At 41.2% G+C, this 11,839-nt stretch overlaps 1 protein-coding gene across 1 annotated transcript; it reads left to right on the forward strand.

Moving 5' to 3' along the window:
- Positions 1–633: 633 nt before the first annotated feature.
- aup1 (AUP1 lipid droplet regulating VLDL assembly factor) lies at positions 634–11,491 on the forward strand. The gene is made up of 12 exons (XM_080502238.1): positions 634–838; positions 3,369–3,506; positions 4,058–4,208; positions 5,030–5,217; positions 5,945–6,017; positions 6,200–6,273; positions 6,602–6,668; positions 7,068–7,170; positions 7,264–7,401; positions 7,509–7,648; positions 9,788–9,876; positions 11,107–11,491. The coding sequence occupies exons 1-12, from the start codon at positions 798–800 to the stop codon at positions 11,150–11,152; spliced, it is 1,248 nt and encodes a 415-aa protein (XP_080358364.1). The 5' UTR covers positions 634–797; the 3' UTR covers positions 11,153–11,491.
- Positions 11,492–11,839: the final 348 nt, after the last annotated feature.

Below are 11,839 nucleotides of genomic sequence, written 5' to 3' on the forward strand. Positions count from 1 at the left end.
TAATCCTGGCTGTGTCCACTTTCATAAACTTGGATTCTGTCACCTCTATTGCAACAATTCAGTTGGAGGACTTCTCTCTAGCAAAGACCAGATTGGTCTTTTCACCATGCACGTTTCAGTCCTGATCATGGTGTTGAGAGGGATGTTGGAATCCCGAAGAACCAAGCTGTTGAGATCATTTCCTATTAAAACCTCAGGAGACAGAATACACAGGAATCAAGCGATTTAAAAAAAATTGAGGACAATTTTATTACACTATTCTTGCATGAAGAGAAAATGTCACAGGTCATTCTTGAAACACAGACTATAGTATTGCACATCATTCTTTATGAGACAAAAGCAAGATTTTCATAATACTTTGAAATATAGATTACATTTGGACTGATTTCCTCCGTATAATAATAACAACAACAATAACAATAACAATAACAAAAACAACAACAACAACAATAATAATAATAATAATGATTTTGTGTTGTGTTTTGGGGCAAAAAATGTGCACAGCCTGACTTATTGAACAAATACTGTAAGTACATCAACGCTTGCTTATGTTTTTACTGCAGAAGAGTGTTTCCGGAAAGTACGTCGTTGCTTCCGGAAAAGGCCAGCGAGCCGAGCACCGTTCGCTGTTAGCACACAGCTAGCACACATCTGTTGCTAAAGCTAACGTGTCCCACCACAAATCTCACACAGGAGGAACCGTAGATCAGTTAATTATCGCGTCATGACGACAGTGGCGCCGTGAACGTTATGACTAGTTTATATCTCGGGCTGAAGCTGAATTCCTAGCGGCAGACATGGAGACTCGGGGGATTGAAGACATGTTTGACTTTCGTCGGTAAGTCAGTTAGCATCGAGCTAACGCCGAGCTTTGCTGTTGTTAACCAGAGGCTAGTGCTAATTAGCCACAGCTGCGTTAGCAGTCCTTTCTGGGAGACTGAGCTTCAATAAATCGATTTAGTGCATAACATTTGTCGGCTGTTAGTTAGCTAATGTACTAGAGGTGTCTCAACTGAAATTATTTGAACACAAGACCTTTAGCGAAAACGTTATGATGCTAACGTTGAACATGTATATCGTATTTAACAGCTAATTTCATTATTTAGCAGTTCACCAGACTGATAATAACTAAGTTGTTTTTCACCTTTTCATGCCCAGAAAAGAAGGTCTCAGACTTGTAGGTGACATGAACGATTTGATTATTACCCACAGATTCACATGATAGAAATTACTTTTCATCAAATACTGCTTAATGGTCCATATTTAACCGACAGGGCAAAATAAGGCCTTTGTTTGAATCAATAGTGACGTTTTTCTTGCAGGCCTATGGGTGACACGTATATAAATGAGAAAAACGAAAGTTGTCGGTGACAAGGGGACTGCATTTGTTATGAGTGTTGGAGATGTTTTCCTGACTGAGGTTCTGCATTTTGATACGGTAGTTTTCAGTCGTTTGCAGGAGCTGGGTGTTTGTATATGCTCACTTTTACCTCAGGTGGCCAATAGTATTGTGTACAAATATGTTATTGTGGACTTATTATTGGATACAAATACATTAACTTGGGATCTCCCAGGCTGGATATGCTTCATTTTTATCACTATACAGTATATGTAACTAAACAATAGAAACATACATGTAGTATAACCTTTAAAGTCTCAAAATGTTGTAGTTGATCATTTATAAATAGCATAAAAGTAGGGTCAATGTTCACATCTCTTCATATAGGTTACTTCATGCCCCAATACACTTTACTTAGAACTGAAAGCTGCATCCTTTGTGATTCCCATGAGACATCGAGAAATCGCAACACAACCTCGACTGTATGTTTCTGTACTGCTTCATTATTTCACCTGCTGTTTCAAACAGATGTTAGTTACTATTTTAAATGTTGTAATTATGAACCAATTTCTCTGTCAGAGCTAGGATTTCACGTGCGCAACTATTTATGAGGGAACTATTGCCACTTTTTTCAGATTAATAGGTTTGATTATTTATAGTGCAATCTAATATAATGACATACTGGATGGTGTAGGTTATTATTTAAATGAACTAAATCCACAAAACCATCTTCATTCACATTGATGTACAATTAAGGAGAGGTGTTTACAGTTACAACGATAGTTTGTTTCGCAATCTCATTCTTACTAGAGGACTAGTATTATTAGTTGTTCATGATATGCACTCACTGACCACATTAGGCACACTTTGCTTTTAATGACCAGATCTTCTGAGATTTGACTCTATATTGACTTGAACACACCATCCATCCTCTGCAGATTTGCCCGCTGCACCTTTTTAACATGACTGTCCTGTTGTATCACCTCCCCAAGGCTCTCCGCTGATATTTACATTTGTTATGAAGTCATTGTCGTGCTCAGAAAACCAGTGTGACATGATTGTTTTTATTTGCCAATATCCTGCTGGAAGCAGGATTTGGAGGATCATCCGCTGTGGCGATAAACCAGGGGTGTCAAACTCAGGTCCTGGAGGGCCGGGCCCTGTATGTTTTCTCTGTCTCCCTTCTTCAACACATCTTAATGTCATGATGGTTGCCATCGCTGAGTTCAACAGAACGCCTGATAACGAGCTGCTCACTGCAGTCAGCTGTGTTGAAGCAGGGAAACATGGAAAACATGCAGGGCTTGGCCCTCCCAACCTGAGTTTGACATCCTTGCACAGACAGGGCATGGTCAGCAACAGTATTCACGTCGACTTTTGGTTTGGACCCACGCTCAGTTGTTACTAATGAGAGTACAGGGCCTGCATGATATCAGGTGTATATGCAATAATCTCCGCAAGTATGACTTTTGCTAAATACAAGCACTCAAGTAGACAATGTTGACAATAAGAGTACGTTTGTATGAATGCACAGTGCTTCACAATGTCAATTTTCACAGTGCAGTCAGTCTCTTAGGATGAATATTTTGCAACTATTGATAAAAAAAACTAACTTGTGGTTCAGCACTAGTTGACAACACTCGGAGTAGTCCGAGCCATTGATCTATGGCAGGATCGGTCCGTGCTTTGAGGGTTTTTCCTTCCTTCTGAGGTGACTTTCTGAATGTAGCTGCCTAAATCCAGACTCGCCACGTTGAGCCATCTCTAACCACTGTGGTCATTCTCTGACCTCTTGTATTCTTACTCGGGGAACTCTCTCGTTGGATATTTTACCCTCTTCTGACCGTACCCTGTTTACCCTACAGATGAAATGACTGTACATTACAGTTAATCCTTTCCATGCCTCATGCGTTGCTTCCGACGCTGGATCAGCTTATGAAATATTTGAAATAGGCACATTTCAGCTCATATGTATATATGTGTTGGTTTACCCCCTCAATCATGACCACCATTGTGTTTCTCTGCACAGGTTTCCTAAAGATGCCGTTATTCTTCTGCTCCTGCTGATTTACTTTCCAGTTGGCATCTGTTTGATGTTAATACGGATTTTCGTCGGTGTCCATGTGTTCCTGGTCAGCTGTGCACTTCCGGAAAGTTTTGTTCGAAGGCAAGTATGGCACTAATCTCCTTTGTCATCATAGCATCAGTTGCTGCAGCAATAGTTGCATTCATTAATAATGATCAGGGTACCCATTATAATTGAGTTTCAAATAGTATGAGAAATCTCAGAGAAACAGTGGCTGTTCATGCTAATACAAGTTACCATTTGCTATCATAATCCCATTAAAGGGAGTTGACCCTTGGCCCTGGTTTCTGTCGCAGTTTATCACTGCTTTACATTTCACAACCTCATAACTTCTAATTACGGCAAATCGCTGGTCAGTATGCCAGGATGATGCATTGCTCTGTCAGTTTTGTGGTAAATAAAGGTCATTACTGAACATTTACATTTGTATTAATGGCATTAATGTGTATAAATAAGCTGTAAAGCCTGTAAACAGGATTTAACCCTTGGGAGAGTTTATTGAACCAACAGTGACAGATGTGTATTGCACATTAGGTTGGACAACGGTGTGATGTTATTAGGATGTGTACCTTGGCTGTAATTGTTAAGCTGCATGGCGTTTACGTCCACACCTCTCCCCTCTCACTTTTCAGGTTTATCGTGAGAGTCATGTGCTCCGTCCTGGGGATGCACGTACGACAGAGGAACCCCCGCTCCCGAGACAAGAACACCAAACTCTTCGTATGCAACCACGTGACAGAGTTCGACCACAACATAATCAACCTCCTGACTGCCTGTAATACTGTGAGTCCCTCACTTTACCCTTTGTCCTTGCTGGAACTCTGCTGCACTGCGCAAGGCTTAGAAAGATTGCCACATGCTCGTTGCACCACTCAGCATGAGTAGCTGCCACCTCGGTCTGCGTCAACACTGTTGAATGAATATTTCACACTCCTCACTTTTAATCCAGTGTTATGATGACGACGACGCTTGTATGGATATCTGTGCAACTGGGCTTATACCCCACAGACCAAAACGTCCACTAGAAATGTATTGACAAATGAGAGTTGGTGAGTACTTCATGTTTTACACACACTTTGTGCCAGATGTGGTGTGCGTCTCTGTCGTCTCTGATTAAAATGAGTGAAGCTGCAGACGCAGGTGTGACTGCTGATCCTGGCATACCCATCAACAATCTTCATTATGGCATCATCGTGTTTCTCTCATCATTTGGAGGAACTTTGAATGGGGACACTGGTTGTTTTTTTTTTTTTTTTTTATGGGATGACTCTAACCTTGATGTCTTGATCTTTTTATTTCAGACTCATCAAACGTGTTTAAAAATTTTAAAAAGCTTGTTAAAAGCACAGTTTTTGTGTCATTTCAGCAGAAATATTTTTGACATTTAAAGTATGTCGAGAAACAAAGTTACATTTGTTTCAAACAAACTTTGTGCTACATTGTTACACGTCAGCTTTGTATCTGAACCACTGACTGCAGCAGTGACTCCAATGTGGACACTGGTGGACGGCAGCGTCATGTGTGTCTGTCTATGTTTTATACTTTACTGTTACTTCCAGCCATCGTGCCTCAGATACACTTGTTCTTTCTCTGCGCTGCCCCAGCCCCAGTTGGAAGGTTCCACAGGCTTCGTGTGTTGGGCGCGGGGCTTCATGGAGGTCCACTCAGCCGCCGGACACGGCGCCATAGGAGAGTCTCTGCAGCGGTACTGCGCCACCGAAGGCACCGCGCCCTTGCTGCTGTTTCCCGAAGAGGACACCACAAACGGCCGTGCCGGCCTGCTCAAGTTCAGGCAAGTCCAAACACTCCCGTTTGAGCCGGGGTCACGCTCTCGGCCTTCTGGTTGAGGGGAGCACACTCGTGGACTGTGTGGAGGAACCGTTGGGGCGGCATTACCTGGAAGACTGACCTGCTGCTGCAAAAGCCAAGAGCCACTGTTGCCAGCAACTCTTCGCTTTCTGATGGACGTCCTTCGCAGTAATCAAGAACATTAGTCGTTGAGCGGCAGCTGCTGGGGATTTCTCCGTTTTTGCGGGTTGACACAGTTTTGGCGTCACGCCACTGACTTTGGTTGTGAAGTGAAGCCGCGAATTAATGAAGCCAGCCACAAATGATCTTTCCTCTTTCACCACACCTTGAGATAGAGATGAATTACTTTGGCGGCTGATTCTCACCGATAATTTCCCTCTGGAGTTGGAGGGAAATTAGTTAAAGGCAATGAAAACTGTTGCAAAATTGATTCATTCCTATCGTTAATGCGAGGTCATCCAGGAGTACTGGCTTGTCTTTTAAGAAACACAAGCAGAGCAAGAAAAGGTGGGAGGAGAGAGAACCACCATGCTTCTGTTACTTAAAGGAATTAAGGAATTGAGAATAAATTAAAAGAAAAAGAAAAATTGTAAATATGATGGAATTTATGGAAACATGGTTTTTATGTGCTTTAAAAAAAAATGGTAAACTTTGTTCTTTCCGTTGTCCAGACTGAACAACATAACACCCTGAATGTGTTCTTCTTTCAGTTCTTGGCCTTTCTCACTGACCGAATCCATCCAACCTGTGGCCTTACGGGTGACCAGACCTTTGATTTCCTTGGTAATATAGCTTCACGTTACATTCGATAGATGCACTCAGTTCGGGTGAAATGTGTTTCTGCGTATTATGTAACCAAGCCTCCTCGGTTGTGTGACATGGTTTCAGTGTGACATGGTTTCAGTGTGACATGTAAACATGTAAACAGCGTTGACGTTGACTGTGGTGTCTTTCCTCGTTCACAGAGCACGCCAGAGTCCAGCTGGTTAACGGAGCTCTTGTGGACATTCTTTGTTCCGTGTACAGTGTATCTTGTAAGGTAGTAAATAATTTGTCATTATTCCTCTCTTTTAGTTGCCCCCCCCCCCCCGATTGTAAATCTTGCAATATGTAAACCAAAACCAAAGCTGGTGAAATACTTGGCTGGACGACAAGTAATCATTTGGGCTCGTCGGCTCTCGTCTGTGATGCTGATTAGTCAAGATTCATTTCAAGGGTTTTGGCTTATATTTGCAGACTCGATTTTTGATCTGGTCCCCTGGTGATTTTTTTCACATTTCTGCTGCTGGAACTGAAATTTCTTCTGCTTTTTTTTTTTATTTTATTTTTTTTTAAACTCGGTATTTGCTTTCTTATTTTCATTCCAGTTGGCTCCCACCTGTATCCAGACAAGACGGGGAGTCGACGCAGGAGTTTGCCAACAAAGTCCAGGAGGTAAGAACAGTGTTGGCCAGCTCGGTGGATTTATCACAGTTTAAGGACTTTTTGTCTTTCAAAAGGTTGATCTCAGCATAAATAGACTTCTTTCTCCACAGCTAAAATGTATTAAAACACCAGACATGATTGAGATAAAAGTACGGCTGAACCAACCATCCACGAGTTAAAACAAACAAAATAAACAATTGGTGAATCGATGTAGACTACTCCTCTACCACTTTACAAATAAATGTCCCCAAAGATGCCGCCAGATGTGCCGCGGTGTTATTTTTTGTATGATTCTAATGGTGAAAACATTATAACAGAGTAAAGTATTTCCAGTCACGAGCCTTTAACGTTGTGTTCCTGCAGCGAGTTGTTGTTTTCCAAGTTGCTCACGGATTTCTTCTCCTCGAGGTGCTGGCTGGCGAACTGGGTTTGGTCTCCACGAAGATCACTAAAGCCGACAAAGCAGAGCACATCAAGAGGAAAAGACATACTGTCCCACAGACATCAACCAGTAAAGAGATTTTAGATTTCACCATCCGTAGCAGATTGTGCTTTAATTTGTGTATTGCTTAAACTGATCTCACTCCTTTGTTGTGTTGTCTAGATGTCACATCTGGATCTATTGGTTTGGGATTCATGGTCCAGAGTCTGGGCACAGATGATCGCAGGATTGCTCGAATGGCTCAGCAGGTGAAGGACGTGCTCCCTCATGTCCCACTGAGTGTCATCACAAAGGATTTAGGTACAAAAAAACGTGTTCACATCCAAACACGCTGGACGAGATTTGCTTAAAATGCCTTTTAACTAATCGTTTTCGTCGTGTTTCCCCTCATTTTCTTCACTTCACAGCAAAGACCAACTGTGTTGACACAACCATCACAAATCTGCTGGAGAACAAAGAGGAGGCTGGATTTGAAGCGACGGGGACGTCGGCGTTTGGGGCTTCGAGAACGAGCTCCTACTCTCCTGATTCTGCTACAACCTTAAAGGTTCCACAAGTCTCAGCTTTCTAAAAGCGAAAACTTATCAGTTGCACTTTGTTTTGGGAGTATTTACTGTAATTATGTGTATTTTTTTGTTGGGGAGTTGAGATGCTTTATCCAGACTCAGTGTGGCGTCTCAACACTTGCATAACTTTTTAAGCTTCTGTGCTTTCAGGCACTAATGCTGGATTACTTTTCACTTTAAATTGTGACCTGCTTCCACAAACCTGAGTTGTAGTCAACCAGCTTCTTGCACTTTCACACTGCAGCGGCATAAGGAGTTACTGAGGTGGCCTGGGATCAGCAAGACTCACTTGTTCTCATTTCCTTTACACACAAAACAAACTTTACTTAATGGAGCGATAACATTTTGACAACCCGCCACAAACATTGCGAACGTCCAAGCACATCTTGACTTGGGAATGTTTTCCCTGGTGCACTTTTGATGGGAAGTTTTGTCTGTCAAAGTGACGTTCAAATAGATTGACAGAACTGACGGTTCCTCAAGCTTGACACTTGAGCTGTGGTTTTAGAGAAGCTTGTCTCTCCATTACAACTTGACTCTTATCACACACGCTTAAATTTTTATTTTTTTTAAATAAAATAGTCTCATTCACTTCGTCAGTCAGTGGTCATAATGTTAAAGAGGATCAAAGTATCTCCCAGAAGTGAGCATGTACTGTTGCTGAAGAATCTAATGTATTGACTTAAAGTGTCCCTGAAATAATTCTATTAAAATACACCAGTATTTAGCATTATTTTCCCCCTTTCGAATGATATATGACACACCAATGACAATCACACCACTATCTTGCTCTTGAGCGCCGAACGTCTAAATATGCCTTTAAATCTCCCGCCCTGTGAATCTGACCTAGTTTTCCCAACTTGCCGTAGTTTTGCGCTGTGACGTATGAGGAGTTATTTACTTCCGCCCACAACAGCTGATCGTAGCGTCTTGTTTACATGTGCTCTGCATTATCGCGTTATTTAGCAGTTTTTTAGAGCCATGCCTAAGCGTTGTGTTGCGGCTGGGTGTTCCCAAATGCCCAGTCCGTCTGTAAGTGTCCATAAATTCCCAAAAGATCAAACTTTGAGGAGATTATGGACAAAACAAGTGCAGCGCACTCGCTCCAACTGGACACCAACAGAGGCCTCCTATCTCTGCAGTCAACATTTCACAGATGACTGTTACGAAACAGCACCCGCAATCCGAGAGTCACTTGGTTTTGCTGTGAAGAGGAAACGTATCCTGAAACCTGGTTCTGTCCCCACCATTTTTAAATGGCTTTTTAACGGATTTTTAAACCCAACCTTCAGTAAGTCTTTTTAAAACCTGCTAAAACTTAAGACAAATAGACCAATAAACTTTGCAAAACACCCACTCTGACACAAGGGTAAATACCCGGTCACGCACAATATGTGCACACGGGTAAATACCCGGTCACGCACAATATGTGCACACGGGTAAATACCCGGTCACGCACAATATGTGCACACGGGTAAATACCCGGTCACGCACAATATGTGCACACGGGTAAATACCCGGTCACACACAATATGTGCACACGGGTAAATACCCGGTCACGCACAATATGTGCACACGGGTAAATACCCGGTCACGCACAATATGTACTCACGGGTAAATACCCGGTCACACACAATATGTACTCACGGCTCAAACATGTATGGTTGAACGCCTTGATTTTCTTCTAATTCTTCCTCCGATGATTCCTCTCCTTCATCTTCGTCCAAAACCAACGATACGTCACTTAAATCTTCGCTAACATCGCTCCTAGGTGCTTCTGTATCGCCAAACCCCTCCATTCTTCAATCAGCTGATGTTGTTTTGGCTGGGACATATAACCCCTCGTACGTCATATCCGGTCTAGCTCAGGCGGCTCACATTTATGGCCCGCAAATATACCGTCGTCTGCTGCATCATGTAAAGTCAATTAAAAGGGTCGGAATTCGGACTTTTATCTGGGAATGTTATATACCTTTCGAAAGCATATTTATTCTTCTTTCTAAAGATGAAATATGATAAACATTTCAGGGACACTTTAAGTTATCAGTGTAACATATTATTATGTATTTAAATACTGTTTTGTTTTTTTTAACTAATTGACGTTTTCCCATCTTCCATAGTCTGCTGCCAAATCTTTTGGGAAATCACCAGCTGACAGGCATTTGTCTCTTCAAGAAAGAAAAGAAGCTCTGTATAACTTTGCACGAAGGTACGTTTTGCTTTTTTAAATTATTTTTAAGTCCCTACACATAATCTGTTGACAAGAAAAGGTTTATTTACAAGGATGCAAATATATTTCACACAAATAAGAACACGTAGCATTGTTTTTAATCACCCGAATGCAACTCAAGTGTGTCTGGATCCTTCATGATGAACCACCTCCGCCAGGTTCATGCTAATCGGACGCCTCAGAGCAGCCGGAGCCTCGTTATCCTGCTGCTGTTTACAAACCAACAGTCATGCAGTATTCATTTCATCTGAGATCGGCTTTGAATATGTTTCCCGGGTCGTGGCTGTTGCTCGACACTCACACGACTCGGTAGCAAAGCAGCAAACAAGCAGTTTTATGTAAAAAAAAAAAAGACATTCAGAGCTCACAGACTGAAATCCAGAATGAGCTATTTAACCTGAAATTATATTAAAAAATAAATGGATTGTGTTTTATTTTTAATTGAATCAATTAAAGTGAAAAGAATAACCACAGATCGCCTAAAAATCAAGAATTAAATTACCAGTACAAGAGTACCTGGATGCTTAAAATGAAGGAATAAATCAAACCATGTGGCAGATTTCAAGATCGTAACCAGCAACTTTCTCTTGAGCTTAAATTGAAATATAATGAATAAACATAGAAATATGCGATTAGATAAAACCTTCAATATGAACAATTGTGAAATCATTGAGACTTTTGTAAATTTTTTACCAAATAAAATTAAGAAAAACACTTTATTATATTTATATCCAGAACTTGAAACTTAATATTTCCCTGTTTCAGGCATCATCGAACCACAAAAAGCAGCTGGGAGGGACTGCAGTAGATTCTGTTTTTAAAATGATTACAACCCCGAAACTATGAAATGTACAAATATATTCAGAAAAGTGACACCTGCTTTGACAAATGAATGAGCGACGAAGAGCCCAAGTCAATTAAAATGGTGTGAACACGTATTAATCTTCCTGTATTTTTTCCCAGCCTGGTCCTGATATTTCTATTTAAAAAGTAACAAAAACTCAACGTTTATTTCGGCCTCACTCACAGTCCTGACGACAAAATATGTAGAGCGAATCGCTCTGCGGCTGATTCGCTGGTGCTCAGAATCAGAGCCTCCTCTTTCATGTTGATGTGTTTGTGTCCCGTCCTGCAGTTTATGGTTGAAGTGATCTGAATGACTCTGCATTATAAAGTTAAACACCGTTGATTCTGCTTTCTCTCTTCCAGACGCTACATTGAGAAACACGGGTTGGATGAAGAGGACAGTCACTGAGCACATTTCAGATCAAGCCATCATTGAAAACTTGTCAGAAGCATAGTCAACTTTGCATAGCGGTCTAATTCTAAGGGTGATTTTATATCCTCTCAAGCAGTCATGACAGAAAAACCCCCCCCCACAGATTTTGTTGGCGACGAGTATTCAGAACATGTATAAGTTCATGGAATGGTGATTATGCATGTGTTTAATTCTTCATTCTGGCCGATACATGATTTTGATAACAGTTTGTATTATGATCCACTGACTGTGAATCATCTATTTATTTTTATAATGTTCAGAGTTGTCGATGAAAATAAAGTTCAGCTTGACCTTGCTTTCAAGACCTTGTTTCAATCACGTGAGTTTTGTTTTTTTCTTATATCTTCAAGGTCCTGTGGTTGTGTCTCTCAAACTATTCGAGTTTTAAAAGTTTAAGAAAGGAAGTGTAAAGAAAAGTTGTATGGAAAACAGTGAACGGTGAAGGTGTTTCCCACAGGTGCACCAATTACCTAAACCCGCCACGAGAGGGAGCCAAACTACTATAAGCGGTGGTCCCACAAGCAAAACAGTCCGCTGTCTACTTCGGAACCAAAAACTTTTAAATCAAACCAGGTTATTAAGGTAATGCGGCTATGCGATTGAAACGAGTTCTACAATATATTTAGAAAATCACATCGGTTTTTTTTCAAATACCATGTTTTC

The sequence above is a fragment of the Blennius ocellaris genome, assembly GCF_963422515.1.
Source record: "Blennius ocellaris genome assembly, chromosome: 9".
In the NCBI taxonomy this organism is placed as follows: Eukaryota; Metazoa; Chordata; class Actinopteri; order Blenniiformes; family Blenniidae; genus Blennius; species Blennius ocellaris.

Bases quoted from the DNA above. Each gene is read 5' to 3' on its own strand.
- aup1 (XM_080502238.1), top strand. From the start codon at position 798: ATGGAGACTCGGGGGATTGAAGACATGTTTGACTTTCGTCG. The intron at 3,507-4,057 runs GCAAGTATGGCA...CTCACTTTTCAG, and splicing joins CCGGAAAGTTTTGTTCGAAG to GTTTATCGTGAGAGTCATGT. The intron at 4,209-5,029 runs GTGAGTCCCTCA...GCGCTGCCCCAG, and splicing joins TCCTGACTGCCTGTAATACT to CCCCAGTTGGAAGGTTCCAC.